We start from the raw sequence: 25479 nt of genomic DNA, 5'->3' as shown, positions 1-25479 counted from the left end.
CACAGCACACCCCTTTGTGTTCCTGTAGGACATAAAATATCACGAATTAGGACTAATTGTTTAGCCCACTCAGGCTTTAGTAATTTAGCATCAAAGGTGTCAAGCCCTATTGTGTTAGTTAATTTCTTCAGGTTTAAGATGCACTTTTCAGCAGGGCTTTATTAGGGCAACCGATAGCCCAAGTACATCACAGGCCCCACAGTGTCTTTGTCCACATGCCCCCGCCCCCACGCTATGGTCCTCGTCACCTCTTGGAGCAGTTGTGGCAGAAAGGTGGATAGAAGCATGGGACTCCCACTCTCTCCCACTTCAGGCTCTCCCCCATCCCAGAACAGCGGGTCCTGAAGTTAACACCACACTGAGATGCAGCTCACCTCTCTCAAAGTTTGTGTTTCAGGCTAACTGCAAACTCAGCCAGCTGTCACTGCACAAGCTATATTTGGGTCACATTTGCAAGTTTTTCTTTACAACCATGAGTGCCAGAAAACAGAGGGCTAGAAAATTATTTTTACATTTAAATGAACGCTGAGATTCTGTTGTAACCGCATAACTTCAGGAGCTAGGAACTTAATCCAGCCTTCGTTGTCAAAATTATGCAGCTAAACTAGTTTACTTTTTTTTTTTTTTTTTAAATGACCATTTTACTGAAAGTGTGCACATCAACAGAAATTGCTAAAAATTCTTAAACAATATTCTGAATTTGTGCAATCCTTGCAATAAACCATTGTCCTGTATTACAATATAAACTGTTAATATTTCAACTTTTAACTTATTTATTACACCGTCAACAGAACTGTATAACCAGAAGCACTATCAGACTCAGGATTATTCAAATTATTTAGCTCTATTTACTAGTCTGAGCCCCCATATTTAAACGTGGTGTAGTAGCCACTCCATTGTATCAGAAAGCTATATTCATGTCTCCAAGCACAGTGGCACAATGGGACCAAATTCCAAAGCAGCAAACCTTAAATTCCACTGAAACATTTATTCTACCATCATGAAATACCTTTCATTCTCATCCTTCCTTACTCATACAGAAACATGCACATCTCATCGTTAAAAATACTTATTCATGTACAAATTGTCATTATTTTTTTGACAATTTTTTAAACTATGCTCTCCAAGCACTTTAACTCCATTCCTGTAGCCTCAGCAATCCTTCCTCCAATATATGCCAGGAAAATGGGGACTCTCTAGCCAGCTTCTGGAGCTCCTTTCTGTGCTATTCTCCACTTGGCTTATACTTCTGACTTTCTCCACTCCCTAGCTGCAAGCTGGACTCCAGCTCTTGTTCCCCAACTCCCTACACTACCTGGATGCATCAAACAATGCAGGGATTATGCACTGTAATCCAATTAATGCCCTCTTGTAAGGAGAGCAAGAGGCACCAGGAGGCAGTTCCTGGCCACACAAAGAAATAAAAGTGGTTTGACACCTGGCTACAGACAAAATGGTAAATTCCACAGCAAAAATGCTGAGTTCTGTGGCATCTTGGAAGAATGAAAAATCCCATTACCATGGGATCAGAAAGTCCACACTGGCCCTAACAGAGATGAAAAAAACAATTTGTAGCTCTCATAATTTATGTGACAACCATAAATTTTAAATAGAACAGATATGATGAAGAATACAGATATTACACCATAAAATAAAATACATAGATCTATTCAAATTATTTTTACCTGTTCTTCCCCAACAGGAGGACACGTAGAGACTTCAGAGTTGAAAGCCCACTTATTTCCTCTATCTGATTATCATACAAATCTAAGAAAACAAGATGCTGCAGATTAGAAATATTCTGGATCCGAGTTATAAAGTTATGCTGGAAGTTCAACAGGCGAAGATGCTCTTCCCCATCAATAACTGGACAAACTGTCAGTTTTTGCCTGAAAAAGAAAGATCACAAGTAGTAATTTTGTAATACATTAGTATAAATTTTTTAAAAATGCAGAGTAGGTGATAAAACAAACTCTCCATAGTAGGAATGAATATATTTGTAAAAATATTGTGCAAATGAGAATTATATCAAAGAATCCTAAGAGATCATTACAATTTTCAATATTCATTTTTGTTTTACTTCCTTCAGTGTTCTTTTAAAATCTGAACAACTCTGATAATAGAACACACAGAATAAAGTCATTTCTTTGCACTATATTGTTAAACTTCATTTATTTTAAGAACTGGTATAACTATAGGATGCTAACTTAACTTAATATATAAATTTTGCACCAACATGACCAGAGGCTTCAAAATGTATCCTAAAACTTTTTCTTTTAATCATCATGTATTTACTTGTTATTCAGCAATGTTGCTATAAAGTCATCATCTCAGTATCAGCTCCTTTATGACAACATTATTATCTTCCAACAGCCAGTGGCTGCCAAGGTCTTCCTGGATACCATATCAGCAGTCCATATTTATACTAATGTTTGTCAAAAACTATCCATTTACTTTTTTGGTGGGGTGGGTGGATTAATTGGTTTACTAAATTTTTACTTCACAAAAGCAATAAATGAAATAATACATGTTCAATATGACAAGTAAAAACAAAACCAATCTATACATAAAAGTAAATAGGTTACAAAGGATTACAACCCATCCAACAGTTGCTTCCAGGAGGAATCCTACTGGGAGTCATTGCATGCTGGGATATAAACTTTTGCAGGCAGGGGATTTATATTGTTATAGTATTTAAAATTTAACACCTTTGCTTTTTTATTATTATTCTAAAATTTACACCACTATACTTATGTAGCCAGATATGACATCATGGCCATAATATGTTAGCCCAGAAATTCATAAAACCCCATAGACAAGTTAACAAGTGAGGGTGAAATCCTGGTCCTGCTAAAGTTAATAACAAAATTCCCATTGACCTCAGTCGGGCCAGGGTCTTACCCTGAATGTGTAGATCATTTTTCTAATCTTATTACTAGTTAGGAACTTGACTTTTAAAAGAATTATACATCACCAATGCAGGACTTTATCACCCTTTACATGAAAAAAAAAAAAAAAAAAAAAAGCAGGATAGAATATTTTTGTAATTTAAATATTGGGCTATCCATTTATAAGGCATCTATTAGAGATGGAAGAATCAAAACAAGCTTGCACTAGAGAAGTGAAAAAATTATCTTCTAATCAAATATATATAAATTAAGATTCTGCAAAATTCACAAATTCTTCTGTGACTTGTCACCATTTTTTCCAGACTGTTGAATGAAAGATTGTTACAGGACACTCTACTAGCTTTTAGCATTGGCTTCAATATGTACCTAGGGTTTTGACACTAGCTGGAGAGCTCATGTGCGTACTTTGACATGTTCACTCATGTTGTGACACATTTTTTTCTCTGGAGATCCAGCATTTGCCACAGCACCTGCCCTCTATGTTTCAGCACAGTATTTTTCTTGTAACCCATACACAATGCACGAATCAGGCTTCTCTGTGGAGCTTCCTACGTGTTTTACTAAATATTTCTCTGTATACTGGTGCCTGAGCACGGGTGTTCCTGCACCTCACATATATCTGGCATTCAGACCCGTTGGTGCATCAGTATCTGCTCCTTGTTACAGATGCCAAAAAACATTATAAATCAGTTTCAGTATTAATGTAAGCCAGAACATTTCTGATACACCACCAACAATTTTGGGGGGAAAGTGGGGACCTGGAATGTCTCAGAAGGAATGAAGGAAGACAGACTATTGAGCTACTTCAAAGCATATTACTATGGCAGAACAACGTCCAGGATGCATGACCATGTTCCTTGCATTGTCTGCCTCAAAGCTAATCGTGATCTATATGCATGCTTTTTATTTTGGGACATCTCTTGAGCATCTTAATTAGAGGGAAACAATTATCTATAAGGAAGAAGGGTATTGTTATGGTCAATGCATTGGACTAGGTCTCAGAAGATAAGGGCTTAATTTTTGGCTTTGCTGTAGACTTCCTATGTGACCTTGGGTAACTCACTTAATCGCTCAGTGCCTTGGTTCCTCATCTTTAAAAAGGATAACCAGACTTCTCTACAACAGAGGAGTGTTGTGAGAAAAAAAATGTGGGTGGTACTCAGCCACCACAGTAATCGAGGACAACATAGACCATGTCTTCATATCTGTTTGCGCACCATGTGGCAAAATGGGAGCCCAATTTTAACTGGGTTCTCTGGGCATTACTTTAATAATACTAATTAATAAAAAAATAGGCAGTCTTTAGTTTAAAGATTTTGGCATGTCAGAATTCAGATTATAAAGCAAACTGCAGGAGTTAAAATGCAAATATTTGTCCATTCAAATATAACAAAAAATTATCTGTCAAACTTGACAAAAAAGTTAGCTCCGAAACTGAGACCAGGCATGAATGGAATATTTGTCAGAGTTATGATAAATTATGTTTAATTTTTACATAGAAGTTTGTAGTACTAGTACATGTCATACTAGGGTGACATGAGTTAAAAAAAATCCTTTTGAAGTGCAGTCCACATTTTTCTCATATATACAACATACTTATACCATTCTCAAATGTATCTTATCAGAACATCCCTCACCTTTCAAGGGTCAGCCTATCAGAGTTCAGTATTTTCTCATCAGCAGTACGATGCAGAATGGGAAATGCTGTTATTGAAGAACTGCTCCCAAAATGAGTGTTATCTATCAGAAAATCATACAAAAAATACTTGAACTAGAAATTTTAAAAGTTGTTTTATTAATTCTGCAGAATAAAGGTGGAATATCTCTATGTGCCAAAAGTTAAAAGATATGCATTGGTACACGTGCATTACGATTCTATCATGGCACTTAATTGACTCTATCCAGTGTTTATACTAGAATGAATGTTTACCCATGTTCTCCCTTGTGCTATTTCTAAGTTACTACAACCATACTATACATACTCTTTTAAAAGTGTAATTACTAATGTAGTTGATTTTACATAGCTTGATACCAACCGCTTGTTAATAGTATGTTGTAAATTTAGAACCTGCTCTGAAATTACCTTTATTTGTATTAGAATGCTCCGGAATCATTCAGACATCAGGTTATAGGTTTCATTTAACTCCAATATCTGAACTGTGAGGCAGACATCCTCCAACTGAGACAGAGGTGAACTAGAAGAATTTTATTTTACTTCACCCCAACTCTGAGCCTATACATGTGCCTGAAGTTAGATATTTTTAAAGAAGGAAACATGTCATGTAGGTGTAGATGATGATATTTTAATTTAAAAATATACAACAAATGAAGCAGCATAACATTGTAAGGTACAGTCGAGCAAGTAGTGAATGGAATTCCTCACAAGATCAGGAGTTCACAGCACCTTATTGGCCCTATCTCTCTCTATGTTGTAGTGAAAGAAAAGAGTGGTTATTTTGACAACATATTAATTTAATTGGCTACTCTGGATTCTATAGTTATAGTTAAATAATTGGAGGATGTGGGGGCTTAACATTCATTAAAACACATACAAAAACCAAGCAGACTGCAAACCTCTGACTTATTTGTTGAAACATCCACTGAAAAATATTCTTCTGAAACAGGTCACTATGCATGTACCCCGACATAAGAGTGGGGGCTCAACTCCGATAGTTGATAGAAAAAATTCCCCCTTCTTTACAATTAAAAAGTTTAAATTGAGGTTGGGGTGAGGGAGAAGTTTGGAAGAAGCAACAAAGAATAATTTCTTTGACACATCAGAAAGTTCATTCCTTCTTGCTTCAAACCTAAAGTCAAACTAGACATACTGATGGATACTGTGATTAGTTCGGATTTTTGTTTTTAAACATAACACTTTCAGCACTTTCCCCTAATTTTTATGCTAATTACTGAAGCAACCCAAACTTTAACTGTTTTTATTTTTTTGCAGGAAGGAGATGCAGAGAGTAAGATAATAATTGCAACAAAAAGATACATTGACATGGAGGGGGACATAATGAATAGCTATAACCAAAGAGAAAATTAAATAAGTTTTACCATAGCTGTTTGAGCCAATACATTCAAGATCAAAGACTTGAAAAACTAATCTGAAATTTAACAGGAAGCCTGTGCAGAGTACAGTACAATGCTGTACAGTGGTTCATACAGACAATACAAAATTTAGGGAAGAAGAGAAATATATTTTTAAATGTCCTATTAATTTAAAGCTATTATAAATCATAAAACAAAACCATAAGGGAGCAGTAGCTAGTGCTTTCTGTTTAGCCACACATATTGGCAGCTGTAGAAGCATAAGAAATTGTAACCTATAACTTTTCCACAAGAGAGACGATTAGAAAAAAAAATGGATTACTTGTCAACACAGACTAGTCTCCATAGTTACCTGAAATATTTGGACCAGCACTATGACAGCCCTGTTGGGTTCTGTATTTTGCAGGAATATGAGCAGAAGAATCCCCAAATGCTGATAGACAGCCTGCACCTTGTTTCAATTCCAGACCAGAAAGGTCTGCCAGATTGGCTGCTACTGGGACATACACCTGCTTATTACGCACCAAAGGGCTCAATAATCTTCCATCTCCTAGAGGGGAAAAAAAAATTACCACAAAGCTGCAGTTCATTGCAATTAAAATAAACTACACAAGCTACCTAGAAATCAGTAATTTATTTGTCTACAAAGTCATTATGTTAAAGAGTGTTTTGTTTATTTATATTCTTTTTAAAAGACTTGACATGCTGTGACAGAATACACCCCAGTATTCATACTCTACACACTACTGAAATAATCTTCATACAAATATGCTTTGTAAAGGCATCATCTGAATAATTTGCTGGTCAGTATCATCCTGATAAAATGTGTGGCAACATTATATATGAAGTTATAAGATTTTCTTGTGTGATGTTAACAACACATATTCCAAACCCCAGAGCCCTGTCCAAACAGAAGTTGGCAAACAGGTCTGTGCTAAACAAAGGCATGTGTTTACTGCTTAAATGCAAATTAAGCAAAGCACAGAGTCATTAAGCAGGAAGTGAAACAAAGGAAGCTCAAACAGATGAAAAAATCCAGAGAGAACATCCTTCCATACAGACTCTGACTCCAAGTGCCCAGCTTGAAATCTTTTCAAGAGACAAACTAGAAGTAGAAGCGACAAACACCCCAAGACACCCCTATCTCTGGCCTGGTCTACACTGGCGACAGAGGTCAACATAAAGTCACTTACGTCGATCTCCGAACACCTGCGTCTCCACTGGCACTACTGTTAAGTCGATTTAAGTCACGGCAAAAGTCGACTTAATAAGATCATCTCTGTAAGTGTGTAGTGCCTAATTAGAATTTATTAATTTGATTCAGTGTCAGTGTAGACACAACTTCACTTAAATCGACTTTATTGGCCTCCGGGAGGTATCCCACAATGCCACCTTGCGACCACTCTGGACATTCGCGCTGTGCTATGCTGTACTGTGGTCACGTTACCAGGAAATGTCCCCTCCCCTCAAGCCCCGGGAAGATTTGAATTTTCATTTCCTATGCTGCCAGCATGGAGGGAGTACTCCTCATGGCTACTGCAAAGCCAAAACACGCTCCAGCATGGAGTCAACCAGAGGTCTTAGAGCTCATCGGTCTGTGGGGCGAGGAGTCCATTCTGGCTTAGCTCAGAGCCAGCAAAAGGAATCTGGACATTTATGGGAAGATATCCCAGGGCATGCTGGAGAAGGGACACGAGAAGGACGCTCAGCAGTGCCGCGTGAAGATCAAGAAGCTGTGCCAGTCGTATCAGAAAGCCAGGGAAGCTAACAGCCGTTCTGGCTCCTCGCCCAAAACATGACGCTTCTACGATGAGGTGCATAAAATTCTTGATGGCGATCCCACCATGATGCCGCCCCGCAGCATCGATACCTCTGCTAGGTCACAGTCCATGGACAATGATGAGGAATCCATGGACAAGGAGGAGGAGGAGGTGGCGGAGAACAGCAGGGTGCAGGAGAGCGAGGTGTCCGTTCTCCCTGAAAGTAAGGACATATTCCTAATCCCAGAGCAGTCCAGCAGCACACAGGACAGCACTAATGATCCTGGGGAAGGCACATCTGGTGAGTTTTTTTTCTTTTTAGCAGTTCTGTCCTTTTACATGGGGGGGGGGCGCGGGGGAGAGGCAGGAAGGGGATTTCAGGCGTTTCGGTGACTGTACTGGGGGGTTACCCAGGAAACAGTTTATTTCTGTGATGAGAAATGCTCCGATAATCATCAGTTGATATCTCACGGAAACTTTCAAGTAGGAAATCTGTTATCCTTTGCAAAAGTTTTCTGGGGCTGCCTTGTCCATCCCTCCACGGTAGGATACTTTGCCACGCCACGCTGCAATCAAGGGAGCCAGCATCATGGCGGAACACAGCTGGTACTTCGCTGCGTGCAGCAAATCTTCCTTTTCCTTGTGCGTGACCCTCAGGAGACTGATATCGCTTGTGGTCACCTAGGGAAGATGGCGCATGTTTAAAATACCAAAGCTATATAGCAGATGCCCTGTACCTTTGTATTCTGCATTGTAATGTCCTACCAAGTCACTCTGATTACTTTTATTTGGTTTAAGCAGAGACTATAAACTGCCCCGCCCCCGGTGTCTGCAGATCACCTATGTAAGGGCACAGCGAGCAGACCCCTCTCGGATGTCAGGAATGGAATGAGGGTCTGTGTTTGCCCTGTGCACTGCATGGGGAGTATTGTCTACATTGTTGGAGTTGTATCATTTTCTTCACTCTGCTAACAATGGCTACTTTGTGAATTTTTTTTCATTCTGTAGACACCTCAGCCTTGGCCCCATCCTCAAGAAATGCTGCAGAAAGACTATCGCAGATTAGAAAGAGGAAAAAAAACCCAGAGATGACATGTTTGGTAATCTCATGAACGCCTCAGCGGCCACAGAAACCAAGCTCAGAGCGTGGCGGCTGACCTTGTCCCATAATATGGACATGGACAGGGAGAGTAGCAGAGAAATGCAGGAGCATGATCACAGTACCACGCAGGAAATGCTGTGAATCATGCCAGACCAGGCAGACATGCTCTGGCAGTTTGTGGAGCTTGAGGAGCAGTGGCGGCAGGACAGAGCTCCTCAACCAAGGACTTTGCTGCCCTCCCCCACCCCGAAGATAGCTCAGAGGAGATTGGCCAGGCTGCAGTATGTGCTCGCCTCCACCGTGGTGGAGGCAAGCTGAAAGCAACAGCAGACATGCTGACAGCTGGCCAGGAAGCTACCACCCTATCCCTTGAGACAGTGAATGAACATTCCCCCCCTTCCTCCGTGACTTGAATGTTCATAAATAAAAGCTTGCATCATTTCAACATGTTCCTTTATTAAATCATATCTTGCTCTGGAGGGATTTGGAAGGTACAGATATCGATTGGGGGGAGTGTTCAGCAAAGGCAAACAACATACAGGAACAGAAATCAGTCCTCCATCTCATTGCAGAACCTGGTTTTCAAAGCTTCCCTAATGCAAAGCGCTCCGCGGTTAGCTCTCAGCGTAGTGCTGGCATCTGGCTGTTCATAATTGGCGGCCAGTCTTTCTGCCTCCACAGCCCAACCCTGGAGGAATCTTTCACCCTTCGCTTCACACACATTATGAAGAGAACAGCACGCAGATATCACAGAAGGGAGGTACTTCTCACTCATGTCCAGCCTAGTAAGGAGACTCCTCCATCTACCCTTTAAATGACCAAAGACACATTCTACAACTGCTTAACCTCTTATTAAAACATTCCTTGTCACTGTCAAGGTGCCCGGTGTACAGCTTCATTACCCAAGGGAACAAGGGTAAGCAGGATTCCCCCAGGATCACTATGGGCATTTCCACACCCTCGATGTGAATTTTTTGGTCAGGGAAAAAAGTGCCCGCCCGCATATTAGAGAACAGCCCCGAATTACAAAATACGCGCTCCATGCACCTTCCCAGACCACCCCACATACATGTCAGTGAAACGACCCCTGTGATCCACAAGCCCCTGGAGGACCATGGAAAAGTACTCTTTGTGGTTTATGTACTCGGTTGCTAGATGGGTAGGCACTAAGATAGAGATGTGCATCCCATCAATTGCCCCTCCCTCCCCGCAGTTTGGGAACCCAATCGTGACAAACCAGTCCACTATGTCCTGCACATTTCCCAAAGTCACTAGCCTTCGTAGCAGAAGTCTATTCATGGCCCTGCATACTTGAATCATGGCGGTGTCCACTGTAGATTTACCGACTCCGAATTGATTCCCAACCAAGCAGTAACAGTCGGGGGCTGCCAGCTTCCACAGAGCGATGGCGACTCTCTTCTCCACCATCACAGCTTGTCTCAAGCGAGTATTTACGCGCTTCAGGGACAGGGCCAGCTCCAAGCACAGTTCAAGGAATGTTGTCTTTCGCATACGAAAGTTTTGCAGCCACTGATCATCATCCCACAGCTGCATAATGATGCAGTCCCACCAGTCTGTGCTTGTTTCCCTGGAACCAGAACCTGCGCTTCACGGACTGCAGATGACACGTTACAGTCTGCAGCAATCGTGAATTGTTCTGCTCGATGGCTTGTAGCAGTGCAACCTCGGTGGCATCACTGTTGTCTGTGCTTCAGCTTCTTGCTCTACTTCGAAAATACTTGATGATAAGCCACGATGTATTTGTGACACTCACAATAATAGTGCAGAGTTGAGCTCGCTCCATGTCTCTGCAACAATGGCGAGAGCGCGCAGTAAAAAAACGGCTGTTTGTTTGGGGGAAGAAGGGAGGGGGAAGCAGCGTTGCATCTTGGGATGATGACACTCTTCCCAACAGTCACCGCAGCTGGTTGCACTGTGGGATAGCAACCCACAGTGCACAGCTTTGAAAGTCGAAATAAGCATGGTGAGTGTGGATGCACGAGACCTGCGCAAACAGCGTAGTGTGTACATGCTGCTGCGACTTCTAAAAATCGGCTGCTGAAAGTTGACTTTAAGTAAGTCAACTTCATTTGGCAGTGTAGACATACCCTCTCTCTGCCCATTGCATTCACTGTACCTGAAGCAACAAAGGAAGTATTTGTTGCACTCTGGGAGAGCGGTCCTGACCCCCAAGGGTTGGTCAGTAGAACTGCTGAAAGCATGTGGTGAGAAACTTTGCTTGAAACTGATATAGTTTGTTAAATTAGGTAATAGTAAACAGCTTATCTTTATTTTTTTTGTAATCATTTCTGACTTTTATATCTCATTACTAGTATTCACTTAAAATCTCTTTGTAGTTAATGAACTTGTTTTATTGTTTTATCTAATCCAATGTGTTTAAATTGAAGTTTTGGGATAACTGCATTTGGGGTGACAAGTTGCATGCATATCATTCTCTGCAAGGAATAACGGACCTAATATAATTTGTACTGTTGAGAAGAGGGCTGGGCAGTACAGGACATACATTTCTGGGGGGAAATCTAAGACTGGGGTGTATCGGGATCACCCTGCAATATAACCAAGGCTAGTAAGAGTCAGAGTGCTACCCAAGAATGACTGGCATGCTGCAGCTATACAGAGACACTCATGGAGTGTCTTGCATACTGGAATGCTGTTTGTAAGCAACCCAGGTGAGAGCTACTTCAGCAAGGCATTGTCAGAGTTACTCATTAATCTGGATTGTACCCTGGTGTATCACACATGCATAGAGTGATGTATGGAGACTTCAATATCACTGCAATTAAACCAGTCTTTTGTTCACACCAGTCATAATTCCAGTAGGATTGCAAACAGCAGCAACATGGCAAAGAACATAATGAATTTCATGGCTCCTTCCATCCTCATTACACTTGGCAGTGAAATCTTAGATGACTAAGGCTAAGATGTTTTGTTGTTTATAAAAATTCACTAGGAAAAAGGACCCTTATTTTCTTCCCAGTGGAGTTATTCTCCTCTTTAAGCAAGACTCTGATCTAGAAACAGTCTAGTCATGTTCAACCAAACAAAAATATGTTTTTCTTCTGGCACACAATTAAAAGTTACATAGTGCTCCAGAAAGAGCTATTCAACTGCTTCAATTATTGAAGCACTGCAACAGATTTAAGAGAAACAGTCTGAATTTTTTGAGCTCATGAAGCCTATGGGTACTGATAGAACAGGAGAGAATAATCATATACACACATCAGTTCAACATAATAAATTCACATACAGTGAACATTGGTTATTTTCTTACTTTTGATATCAAGGGGTATTATCACAGTAGATGGTCCCCATATTTAACATATTTCCCCAACCTTATTAAAAAAAACTATTCGCTCCCCAAAACTAGGACTGTAACTGTATTAAACAGCCAGTTCCTCACCTAAATAGCACATTAATAGAATGTGATGTGTCTGACACCTAGGTTTGCACCAAAACTTTAATTCTATTCTCCCTGCAATTCTGCTCTGGTAACTAGACAGCAAAGCAAGTGACAAAATTCCTGATTTCAAAGTACTTCAATAACCTTCTTCCAAAACACTGGACCGACAGCCCAAAGTAAACATTTAAATTCTATCATTCAAATGTTAGATACAGCACAGATCATGACAATGCAAAACTCCTTGTGCTGCCCTACTAATGTAATATTTAAAAGTTTCCACGCAATGATGGACAATTTCTATAATTTTATAAAGCAGAAGATGATTATTACATGAAAAACTACATTACCCAAATAACTTACTGGTAAATAGCATTACATGGTAAAGCAGCAAACATCACCAACATTACATTATTAAAGAGAATTTGGAAACAAATAAAATAAAAACTAGAGCTAGTATACCCTGTGCTCATGCACCAAGATGAGAATACAAGTTACAGATCAAGCCTTTAGTGTGCCAGAAATAATAATTATTTTTAAAGTGTGCTCTGTGTATGAAATATGTTCATATTTGCTAGTCATACTTTATCCTTTCTATCATTAATGCTATTAAACTAGAGAAGGAAAGACAAGTAACCAACGTCTTCCAACTTTACCTTGTTTTACTGAATTGTTTTTTTCCAGATCATGTTGTAAGAGCCTGTTGTGGAAAGACGACTGCTCTTTATTTATCCTGAATTCAAACTGCAAGACAATGTTTAAAATAAGACATACATGAAACAAGATTTTTAAACACAAATATTGTTTTACAGTTATGCAAAAATGTGTATAAATTTGGTATACAGTTATTATAATTTACTTAAGGTAGATATTTCTTTTCTGGGGAATGATAATTATTAGCAGATTTACCCCCATCTTAAAATGTATTCATTTCAATAAGGCAATAATACTCAGATTTGACTATGTAGTACCAGAAAAATTTTATGTGACAGGATTATTGAATAGGCATATTATAAATATCTAAAACAGATTAGATAAAATTATGTTCATTTAAAATATTTCATTATCAACAAGAAAATGGACGAAAGGTACAAATAGTACTGCAGTTAGGCTGAGATTTTCAAAGCTGCCTAGAGAATTTAAACACCCACTTCCCATTAAACTGAATTGCTACTGGATGTCTAAATTGTTTTGCTGACTTTAAGAATCTCAGGCAAAATACATCATTTATAAAATAGGTATCCACTAAAAGAATAATTCTATTGAAGATTAATTTATATTCTAAAAAATAAAGCTGAAGTATTCAGTAGATTACAATAGTTTACAGTGTCAAATCTTGCACATACAATATACAATATTTTCAGGGTAACAGGCAGGAGTACAGTAAAAAGAAACCATTTTTCTTTAATAATAATGAACCCAACATATGCTGGAGAGTGACACTGGAGGGGGAATCCATTGCCACTCAGCCACCTACTCAAGCATGTAGGCAAGAGGGTGCAGAACAAGATGGGAATTAAGATTTGACTGCACCCAACAATGCTCTGGTCAGTGTAACTAAACTGGGGAACATGCACTGTACCAGACAACAGACTCCCTGCCCTGGGTAGAAGGAAAAACAGAAGTTGCTGCACCTTATTCTGGGTTCATAGCAAAGCAATGATTGAGCCTAATGCTTTTATTTTATACAACACCTGCCCCGACCACTGAAATAAGTCATTACAAAACAAACCAAATAAAATACTAAAAAAACAAACAAAGTGGTACTATTTAAAAAAGGAAAATCCTAACTCCAACAGTATTTTGGCATTTGTATGAATAAATACATTTGGATTATCTAATTTAGTTATGTTTCAGTAATTAAAAAAAATTATATTCAGATCTCACTGGTTTATTTCTCTCAGCCACTGATGAGGTTTGGAGAACCAGCTGAAGCCCACAATTGTTAACCTGTAAATTGAAAAAAGCAGATTGCATTTTGCAAAAACTGGCTGCTTTAAACAAAAGGCTAAATAAACCTTATTATTGAGGAACGTTCTCTGAATACAATCATTGATCCAATAAAGAAGGCAGCCTTAGATAAAATGGTCAAGAGACAAAACTATATTCATTTATGATCATCTGTACTAGCTGACCCACCCCCATCATACTTACTTTCAGTTTTACAATCAAGCAGCATCTTGGAGCTCTGGTCTACACTGCATGCATCTTTTCCCAGCATGGAGAGTATGTACCGAAGTAGCCCCACAGCACAGGTTTAAACAGCAGTGTAGACAGTGAAGCACAGCTTAGGCAAGTGGAGTAGACTCATCTAAAGGGTGTGGCTATATATGCTAGTACATCCCTTACAATGTGCTCTACTCACCCAAGCTATGCTTCCCCATCTACATTACTATTTTTAGTCATGTAGTATCCTGCTGCCTCCCAGCTGCTGATAAAGATTCTGGCAATGGGGCTGCTGGAGCCTTCCCCCACCCCAGGGAAAGATTTGGGCTGCTGACTCCCCCGTTAGAGCCTTTCACACTGACACGTGTAACTATATGCTGCTGTATGCAGCTTGCATTTCACAAAGGCGCATAGCTACACATACCCTACACCCCACAGAAAGTGGTATGTAGCATAGACATAGCCCTTAGTCATTAAAGCACAAAGAAACGCCTTTAAATAACCACTTTCTTTTTTGCCCTCATAAGTAGCCACAATAGATCTATTTTAAATGGAAAAATATCCCTCTTGGACTCCTTTTTTAAAGGGACGGATGTCAGCCTTTTTTAAAGTTTATTATTTACATTACAAAGCCTAAAGCTAACCCTCCAAAACCCTTCTAAATAAAGAACTGTTTAGTAGAAATGTACAAAGCCGCTTACACACCCAGGGGCCTCGGTGAACATTATGAAACATACACACCCGTAAAAATACACCCTCTTCCTGCTCATAATCACTGCCAATTTACTGGGCAGCTAGGCAAATTTTAGGACGTCACTGCGTGGCCGTGTTCCCTGAAACACAGGCAAGGGGGAACAGACACGCAGCATCCAAAGGCAACCGAAGAGCCGCTGGGACTACCTGCCTACCTGCGCAACGCCCCACCGGCAGGGGTACGAGATGCAAAAGAAAAAACCCAAACAACACTTGGCACAAAGACAGTAACTGACACATCCACGGTCCGCACAAAGGGGGAGGCATCGCCTGCGTTTAGCACGGGCAGCAGCTCGCCCAGGTGCTCGCTGGCAGCGCCTTCTGCAGGTGCAGAGCGAGGGGAGCAGCCCCGCGGGACGGAGGAGACTCCTCGTCTCACGGCAGGTGGGGCGGGGCTGGCTACGGCCTCGTGGGGGGCAGCCGGCCTGGGCACGGGCGGGGGCGCAGGTCTTTGAGAGGGAACACAGACCCAAGGCGCAGCACCGGGCGGCGCGGCCGGCGGGCGGAGGTGGGGACCAGGGAACCCGGGGGGCGCGGAATGGCTGCCAAGCTCCCGGTGCAGGGAAGCTGCGGGGCAGCCGGCTCACAAGCCCCGCAGCTGGCACGACGGACGGACGGACAGACCACGCCCTCCCTGCCCGCGGCAGCGTACGCTGCCTGCGCCCCACCCCGGGCGCCTCGCACACACCGCGGCGGGGAGGGCGGCTAATGCTCTCCCCTCATCCCCGCGGCACCTACAGCGCTGGACCCGGCCCTGCCGCCGGCGGGCCGGCATTTGCTGGGCACCATGGGAACAGGTCTCCCCGAGCGGCCACCGCCTCTCCGGCTGTGGCCGGAAACCGCTCCCGAGTGACCATAGCAACCATCACTTCCGGTCCGGCGCCTCGGCGCTCCGGCCAGTCCCGGCCGGCGACGGCTTGGCGGTGGGCGTGGCCCCGTGCGGCGGCAGGGCTGGGCTGGGCTGGGCAGGGCAGGCGCGGCTACAACCGAGCTCAGCCCGTGCGGGGGGAGCGAACGAGCGTCCTGCTCCCCGGCCCCCCCTCACCCGCTCCGGGGAGGGAAAAGGGGGGGACCTCCCGGAAGTGGAAGGGGGAAGGGCGTGGCCCACATCCGCCCCCGGAAGGAGTGGGGGAGGGGCCGTTGGCGGCTGCCAGGCCTGGGGGACCCCCGAGCCCCGCCCCGCCCCGCCCCGCCATGCCCGCGCGCTGCGTGGCCGCCCGGTGCGGGAACACCACCAAGGGCGGCCGCTCGCTCTTCCGCTTCCCCAAGGACCGGGCCCTGCGGCTCCTCTGGGACCGCTTCGTGCGGGGCCACCGCGCCGACTGGGGCGGGGCCAGCGACCGCGCCGTCCTCTGCTCCGACCACTTCGCCCCCGGCTGCTTCGACGCCTCCTCGCTCATCCAGCGGCGCCTGCGCTTCTCCCAGCGCCTCCGCCTGGCGCCCGGCGCCGTGCCCACCCTGCCCGCCGCTCGCTGCCGCTCGCCCCCCGGCCCGCGGAGCCCGCCCGAGCCGCAGGTAACGGGCCGTGGAAGGGCGGGCGCGGGGAGCCGCTGGCCCCGGCTCGGCTCGGCTCGGCTCTCTGTGCTGCCTCCCGCCCCCGGTGCCGGGCATTGTCCAGTGCCCCTCGGCGCCGTGGCCCTTCCTTTCCCGGCCCGCCGATGGCGTTTCGCTGGAGTAACCCCGGCAGACCCCGCGGGGCTCGGACATGGCCGTCTTTGCCTGACGTTTGCTGCTCCGCAGGGCCCAGTGACATTACGGAGCAGGGCTTTTAACCAGTGAAGCAGCGCCCCGGGCTGTGACGGGGCCCCAGAGCCCTCGGCGGCCTGGAAAGGCCGGTAACAATGGCACCGATCGCTGCTGCTGGCAGTACCTGCCTGCCAGTGTTACGTGGCTGTGTTTCTGGGGGCTGGGACTGTCTCGTTTGATTTCTGTTTAATGAGTTTTTGAAAGGTATAATAAAACTGAAAGTCCTCTGAAAAGCTTCTCTGAGCCCATGCCTAGGTGACAAGTAGTAAGTGATCACTCTTCAGTAGTTGTAAGTGATCACTCTTTTTAGGATCGGGTTACAGTTTACAACCTGGAGCTCATGGTCTCTGCATTCAGTAGGCTCTGTAGGGATCTGCCCATATGGATAAACTTGCAGGAGCAGGGTCTGGGTTGTTTGGCAGGTGGTTGCTGGTGTTCCTAATTACAATGCTCTGTGTATCAGAGCACTAGAGTTCACAGAAGCCTTTGTATAACGAAAGGTAAAAAATGGTTTCCTAAAATTCTAAGGGGAAAAAAAATCAGTGTTTTTGCTAAAAATAAAAGCAGTACTCAGTTGTTTGTACTGCATGAAACAGTAATACTTGTTTCATTTAGCTAGAAACCTTACACACTTTTTTTTTGTATTGGATGTTCCAAAGGGGGAAGAGTCCTACTCAATCACGTTACAAACATAATATCTTTGTTACTAACACGTAGAATTTTAGAAGTCCAATTCTCATTTCTCTCAGCATGGGTGTGAAAAATCAGTGGTTAGTTTGAACTTTTGTTTATAGTAAGGTTTTCATGGCTCAACTTTAAGTTACATACACTTAGAGAAACTACTTTATTTTTTATTAAAAACAACTGTTGAAGTTTTTCAAGACAAATCAAGGGGAACATACCTATTGTGCTTTCTTATAAAAAAAATTGTTTTTTAAAACTACAATATAAACTTCTGTCAAATTTGAGTCAGCCCTTTTACAGCTAAATTTTGTTAGAATTCCCTAGAGAGATCAAGCACAGCAACACTTCATCAATGTGAGTTATGATAGTTACAACCGTCTGTCAACTTCTGTTTTTATCAATTTCAGATTACATATGAATTTGAAACTACACAAACACAGTTAGATGCTGACCAGCCTAGTGAATTTACATCTATATCTGCCTCCAGCCAAGAAAGTTTAATATCAGTGGATGTTGATGTTCATAAACTTAAGGAGCATCAAACCATACAAGTCTCTTTGAAAAGACCACTCCATCGTAGCATAGGTAGGTCTGTTTACTGTTCCTTAGATTTCCATTGAAATTAATGCAACCACATTGCAGTTACACAAGTGTGATCAATGTACTCCAGATTTCTACCCACCCATTTTTTACAGGTATTCAAGCAAAAGTGAAAGTACCCAGTAAACTACTCTGTGATGCAGCAACTCAGACAGATGAGCTTTGCTCTGTTCCTAGGACTTGATCCCTTTTTGGAATTTTCTCCACTGACTCAGAAACTGACACTGAGTGGGATGGAAAAAGTGAACAGAGTGACTTGTCATACAGAGCTGTTCAGGTGAAGGAAGAGACATACTGAGAGTGAATCTTAAAATAATTTGCTAGAGTGTAGTTCTAATTTTATTAATCTATATGTATTCTCTTTGGTCTGTTAATTCTGTGTTACATGGAAATTTGATGAAGTCTCACCCCACCCAAGGCAGCCTTAGGAACATGTAGCACGCACATGTGTATAGGAGGGGCTGCTTAATGCCATTAGAAACAGCTCTAAAGACATACACAAAAGTAATTTTAACTAGTTTTGTTAGGTCCAAAACGTGGCCTTTTTTCCCAAGTAAGGTAATGGCAAAAATCCCACTATTTCACTGTGAACAGAATTTAGTCTCCCTAAAGTTTCAATAGTTTGACATGCAAACCTCAAAAACCAGAGACACCAGTGGTCTGTTTGGAATGTTTCCTTGCAGAAGATAAAGCCATCTAGGAGTATTACAATTTAAAAATAGAAGGGCTGCATATCCAATAAATAATTTTTTGGAGTAGGACTATCACATTGGCCACCTAATCTGGCAAACTGAATTTGTAAGAGGAAAACATTTTATGTACGGTGAAATTAAGGCTATATGATGAACATAGATTGGAGTTTAGTTTCATTCAAGCTTACTAATAACGTATTGGGGCACAAGGACCCATAATGCCCAATACATTAATAGTAGCAAGATCTAATGAAAATAAATTCCTATTTCTCATTTTAATTGGGCTAATTAACACTTTAAGAGTTAGATCCATGGAAGAAAGACACCAGAGACATGTAAATTTAACTAAATTGATCTAGTTTTAAATGAACAGCCCAAAAATTTTCCTGGCCAGGTGATTGCAAACCAGCTTTAATACTAATTGATTACATATAAGTTTCTGGAACAACTTCTACCAACTAATCTTTTGCTGTGATGAATGCAAAGAAACTTGAACTTTGCACCTAGCATGCACTATATGTACTACACAGAGGAAAACTGCACGTGTTTTGTAATTTTTAAAAAAAACTATTGTAAATGTGTTTTTTTCAAAGTTCATTTCAGCTATAACTTTGAACAGCAATGTACAACATTTTTAAATAAAATGCAAAATAAAATTGGACAGGTTGGACTTTGGTTAATTATTTAATTGGGAGGTGTGAAGCATTTTTATGAGGTATAATTCTGCACTTTGCTCAGTTCATACCCCCTGCATCATATTTCTGTGCATTATAAAGGCTATAGATAGAAGATTCTGTTTTTAGTTCTTGATCTGGACAAGGTTTTAATACCTGTGCTTCTGGTAAATATGTTTATTTCCATATCCATGCCATACATATTCCCATACTTGTTTTGTCAGATATACACTTGGATATTGCTATCCAATCCAGAACATGCTTACTGGCCATTTTGTTGGATGTAACCTAGGCAAGTACAACTGCATAACATTATACAAAATCAAAATTAAAACAAGTTCCATATAGTTTATCCAATGATGTATGGCAAGAAATAACTATTCCCACTCCTTACATCTTATTCCCCAAAAGTAAAAGAGTTCACCTAGTAACAGTTTGCATGACCAATGTCATCACTTCAATGAGGGTTGGAGCTTTTTATGTCTCAGTGGAGTGAAAGGACTGTTTCAGGGGATTTTAGACTGAGGTTAAAATATTTTAAAATGCCTGCCTAGCTTTCAAAACGGATTTCAGCTCTATTGGATATAGGTTCTTATGCCATCTGCACATAGTAGTAGCTAAGCGCCTTCCAGTAGTACATTAAGCAACATGACTAACATATGTCATTTGATGTTTGTTCTCCCATCCTCTCCCAGGGGAGAAGCATGTGTAGCGGAGTGTCTTGTTATAGTAGGGGTGTGTTTGCTGGCTCCAAACTGCCTGTCATTTTTGAAAATGGAAATTAAGCTTTTAAGTTACTTAGACACCTTTGAAAACTTCAGCCTATGACAACAGCCTACAGCCAAAAAGTCAGTGTACGATAACTTTGTTTTAATCAATTTCATGCTGAAATCCTGTTATCTTTTTACTTTAATTTTGTTAAACATTTAAATAAAACTAATGCTTTTAGCTGGTTTGGAATTATCCTTTTACTCATTAAATGCAGATTATCTAACTTAATCACAGCTCTAAATGAATCCTCTTTCAAAAATTATGTGGAGAGCTCTCATACATTTCCCCTAATTTCTGATTTTTGAAGATGGTGAAATTCAGTAGGAAGCTGACTAAGATCTAAGCTAGAAAATAAAATTTAATTATATGAAAATATAAAAAAAGATTTTTTTTGCATTATCTAAGTGGAAGGGCGGGAATAATCCAAACCATTTTGAAACTCATATTCTGAATTTATAGTAGTGTTTGATTGCAGTGTTTACCATAAGTTACTCCACTAAAATCAAGAGCACAGGACTACAGAGCTCAAGTTATTTAAAAATCTTTCCATGAAAGTATCCACATGTGTGTTATTTCTATGCTATCTTAATACACCCAAGTTTAATTGGTTTCTCAGGTCAGCAGGATCTGACAGCATTTCAGAGATGATACCCTCAAAGGAATGAGGTTAAGTGTGTTGTATAGGCAGTAACGTTGTCCACCTGGAGGACTCTGTTCCTCTCTGTGGGCTCCTTGATACTCTGCCCAGCTCTTTAGCAGTCTGTCTCTATTACAAAACCCATAAGGGCCACTAAACATTACCCTTATGGGAGGGATACCATAGGAAAAAGAAGCTCTATAGGAAAACAAACTCCCTGAAGCCACATAAACTTTTCAGCCGTTTGCAGTTGGGATGGAGATGACTAATTCCAACCCACTCCCTCCCTATGGATAAATCTTGGATCCTGCTGATCTTCCTACCACTGGGGCAGAGACCCATAAGTATGTGGAGGGTCCCTTCTGCTCACAGATCAGATGGGAACAACTATGCCCTCAATTCTTAATACCAGTAACATCAGGAATGTCTGTTCTGTTACAGCCAGGGGGCACTGTGCCCAAGGCAAACATCCACGCAGATTACTTCTGGTGTCCACTTGAAGATTAGGACAGTCAAAGTTAAAACCCTGCACATTCTCAATGGTCATCATTAGGTCTTAAGTACCGGACTCCACCTCCCCCATTGTTCTCAATGCACCTGGAAACATATAAGATACCTCTGTGTTTCCTATTTTCTGTATTACTGCATCTGAAGAAGAGAGCTAAGTCTCTCGAAAGCTAATGTCTTCAAATATTAAATTTGTTAGTCTTTAAAGTGCCACAGAACTCTCGTTGTCTTTGCTGTATACAGATTAACACGGCTGCCCCTCTGGAACTATTCACCCTATAGCTATTCTTGAAATTACGAGAGAATTTTTGCTCAGCCTTCACAACTAATGTTAAATGTTTGCAAGTAAGTAGGAAGCACCAATAAACTCACCTGGGCTTTAGGGGGTTTCATTATGAACTTCGAGGAGATTCATCAGGTAACTAAAGTACAGATATTTTTAAAATCTGAGTTAACATGCTTTTGTGGGGAAACCATCTGAAATTTTTCATTTCTGCATGACCTAATGCAATGTCAGAATGAGTTTCACTAGGAGATACGGGGTTCATTTGAACCTGAAATGTAAGCATTATTTCAAAGGGTAATGTGAACCCATAGAGGTTAGAAATGAAAAAAAGTGTTCAGCTCTGCTCAGAGCCTCTGAGACTGTTTACCTACACCTACTTTTACTCTTGCGTAGTCAGTTAATCAAATAATGCAAAGCAATAAAGGAGACCCAAATCTGGAAGTTACCTAGTTTATTACTAAAGTGGTCATATGCCAGTTTCCAGGCAATTTCTTCTAGACTGAGGAGGCTGGCCAGATTAACTTCCAATACCTCCATCTGGTTGATTCATGGAAATGCAATGGCAAAAGTGTTATCAAAATAAACCGCAGTGTTGCAGGGGAAAGTCATAGACTTTTTTTCTCCCCCTGCTTTCCCTTTCTCATGCAGCCCTGCTGTGGGATTTTAGTGGTGCAGGGGGCTTTTCATTGGCACTCTGCACCGGAGTGAAGTTCATTCTAGGTGGATTAGTAATTGACACCATCACGGTACCTTAACACCAGTGGCTCAGGTTGGATGTATGACCTCCTCTAAGGACTTGTCTTCACTACCTTTTTAATTATAAGTTTTCCCAGCATAGCAAACACTGTTTAATCTCCACTGATGGTAGCAGCGATGGAAACATTATGGAAGAATATCAGACAACCATTGGCTTTTTTTAGTTCAGAGCAGGCTTACTCAATATGGTATTTAAAATGGCATTAGCCTCCACCTACACTAATGCTCCCAACATTGCTATCAGTTTTGGAGCTGACTTGGTGGTAAAAACAGTCAGAAAATTTAGAAGAATAAGCTAAATTTAGACAAGACTTCAAGTTGCTCTATGCAATGACCACCAATCAATTAAAAAACAGAACAGCAGGCTCCCTCTCCTTCCCTATGAAATCAAACACATTGCTACTGATCCATGACTGCTTTCATTTCCACCCAGAAAGTAGGCGTCCTGAGGTAATTTCACTTTCTGTCCTGCATATATCAGACTGGTCAACTATATTTGGATAGTTCCTATCCATATTGGGCCTCATCCAGCCCCTTTTAAGGATGGGCAAACTCACTGAATTCAGTGGTGCATAATCAGACCCATAATGTCTGTACCCAGGTCTTTCCTGGAACATTGAGTTTATGCCTAATTCTACTCCCGGTGAAGTCAATGGCAAAGTTCCATTGACCTCAATGGTGCAAGAGGAACCCTTTATGTCTTACCTGGGCCAACTTACAATCATAGAAGATCAGGGTTGAAAGAGACCTCAGGAGGTCATCTAGTCCAACCCCCTAATCAAAGCAGGACCAACCCCAACTAAATCATCCCAGCCAGGGCTTTGTCAAGCCAGGCCTTAAAAACCTCTAAGGATGGAGATTCCATCACCTCCCTAAGTAATCCATTCCAGTGCTTCACCACCCTCCTAGGGAAAAAGTTTTTCCTAATATCCAACTTAGACCTCCCTGACTGCAACTTGAGATCATTGCTCCTAGCTGTCAGTCATCTACTACCACTGAGAACAGCCTACCTCCATCCTCCCTAGAACCCCCTTTCAGGTAGTTAAAGGCTGCTATTAAATCCCCCCTCATTCTTCTCTTCTGCAGACTAAACAAACCTAGTTCCCTCAGTCATGTGCTTCAGTCCCCTAATCATTTCTGTTGCCCTCTGCAGGACTTTTTCCAATTTGTCCACATCCTTTCTGTAGTAAGGGGCCCAAAACTGGACACAATACTCCAAATGAGGTCTCACCAGTGCTGAATAGAGGGGAATAATCACTTCCCTCGGTCTGCTGGCAATGCTTCTACTAATGCAACCCACTATGCCATTAGCCTTCTTCACAATAAGGGCACACTGCCGACTCATATCCAGCTTCTTGTCCACTGTAACCCGCAGGTCCTTTTCTGCCAAACTGCTGCCTAGCCAGTCGGTCCCCAGTCTGTAGCAGTGCATAGGATTCTTCCGTCCTAAGTGTAGGACTCTGCACTTGTCTTTACTGAACCTCATCAGATTTCTTTTGGCCCAATCTTCTCATTTGTCTAGGTCACTCTGTATCCTATCCCTGCCCTCGAGCGTACCTACCACTCCCCCCAGCTTAGTGTCATCTGCAAACTTGCTGAGGGTGCAATCCACCCCATCCTCCAGCTCATTAATGAACTTGACACAACACAACTGCCTTAGCAGACAAACAGACATTTGGTTATTTGCACAGTTGTGTAAGGAAGTGTCCTTCATTTAAAAAAAACCCAAAATACCTAATCCTTTCTCCACACACAGCATGTTAAAAATAAGAAAAAGCCATCATGGCTGATGAGTATTTTCATTACATTTTAATGCTGCTAGACCAGCTTTCAGAGTACTCTTTGTAGAGTGATAAAAGTGATATATGGCACCTGACTGCAATGGACACATTTGCAGATTCAGATTTTAAAGAACAAAAATAATGGACAAATGCACTGAAATGAAGTATGACTTTCACTGTAAAAATGAGGGAACCCAGAAGAATACTATAAAGAAAGAAGAACTACACTAGAGGCAGTAGTGATTCATATTCCAACTTCCATCAAATGGTCCAAGAGTGAACAGTAATGAGAAGAAGAGAGAGATCTTTTAAGGATCTTCCTCAGTTAAGGAATAAATATTCATTTAGTAAATTTCTACATCCTAGGCTCCAATCCTGCAAACACACATGTGCTTTACTTTAAGCATTGAAGTCAATGGAGCTACTCCCATGTTCAAAGTTAAGCATGTGCATAAGTGTTTGCAGGATCTGTACCTTATGTTGTTAGCTCTTCAAAGCAGGGACCATATCTATAGTCTCTCTCTAAAGCACCATGCACCTCTGTGATCCTACATTATAAAATAATAAAATGTTTGTCATCATTTCTGTTTACTCATGTTTGTTATCTTCAGGCCACTTCTCAAACATTCACAACCTCAGCAGCTATTGAATAAACCATTTTAATTTTCCAGAAGATGAGACTCAAGATGGAAGGTAAATACAATTTAAAACAACAGACATTTTCAATATACTGAAATACAAGAAAAAAAACAATGCCACAAGCTCCTTTAAGCTGTTAATAGTTACCATAAACTTCTTTGAATTACATTCACATTATACTTTGGAAGTTGTGCAAAGTATAAGCAGTGATTTATTTATAAAGTTATTACATGTAAAAATCACATTCAAGTCTCAAAGTTGTGCACTAAGATAAAAAACATGTAATATATTTAGCACATGAGAATGAAAATCAAGGAATAGATAGAAGATAAGAGAACAATCAAGTCCAACTGGAATACTTCCCTGGTGGCCCAAACACTTTCTACTGAATTTTTTTTTTTAATTAAAATTTAATTCCGACCTTTTATGGTTGCCCATATAATGTATATCGACCTGATGCAGCACTTTCCAAGTCTTCAGATAGCTGGAAATAACATGAACGGATGCCAGTCATCTCATTGAAATATTAATTTTGAAACCTAGTGGC

The 25479-nt window shown here is 41.5% G+C and overlaps 2 protein-coding genes across 2 annotated transcripts in view; one reads left to right on the top strand and one right to left on the bottom strand.

Annotated features, from left to right (window-relative positions):
- LRRC49 (leucine rich repeat containing 49) overlaps positions 1–15416 on the bottom strand; it is an 89643-nt gene extending 74227 nt beyond the window's left edge. The window contains exons 1-5 of the mRNA XM_067534694.1: positions 14128–15416; positions 12897–12984; positions 6313–6510; positions 4547–4649; positions 1686–1889 (exon numbers count right to left, since the gene is read on the bottom strand). Coding sequence (XP_067390795.1) covers positions 1686–1889; positions 4547–4649; positions 6313–6510; positions 12897–12984; positions 14128–14217 — 683 coding nt within the window. The 5' untranslated portion in view covers positions 14218–15416. The remainder of the gene's footprint in view (positions 1–1685; positions 1890–4546; positions 4650–6312; positions 6511–12896; positions 12985–14127) is intronic.
- An 882-nt stretch (positions 15417–16298) lies between these two features.
- THAP10 (THAP domain containing 10) lies at positions 16299–19541 on the top strand. Its single transcript, XM_067534693.1, is given in 3 exon segments — positions 16299–16905; positions 17958–18174; positions 18285–19541. Coding segments are annotated over 3 exon segments (972 nt in total). The 5' UTR covers positions 16299–16353; the 3' UTR covers positions 18488–19541.
- Positions 19542–25479: the final 5938 nt, after the last annotated feature.

This window comes from Emydura macquarii, unplaced genomic scaffold, assembly GCF_026122565.2.
Source record: "Emydura macquarii macquarii isolate MOO-44397 ecotype Brisbane River unplaced genomic scaffold, CSIRO-AGI_Emac_v2 contig_3451, whole genome shotgun sequence".
Classification (NCBI taxonomy): Eukaryota; Metazoa; Chordata; order Testudines; family Chelidae; genus Emydura; species Emydura macquarii.
The sequence above is the reverse complement of the archived record's forward strand: the minus strand, read 5'-3'. Positions and strand labels throughout refer to the sequence as shown.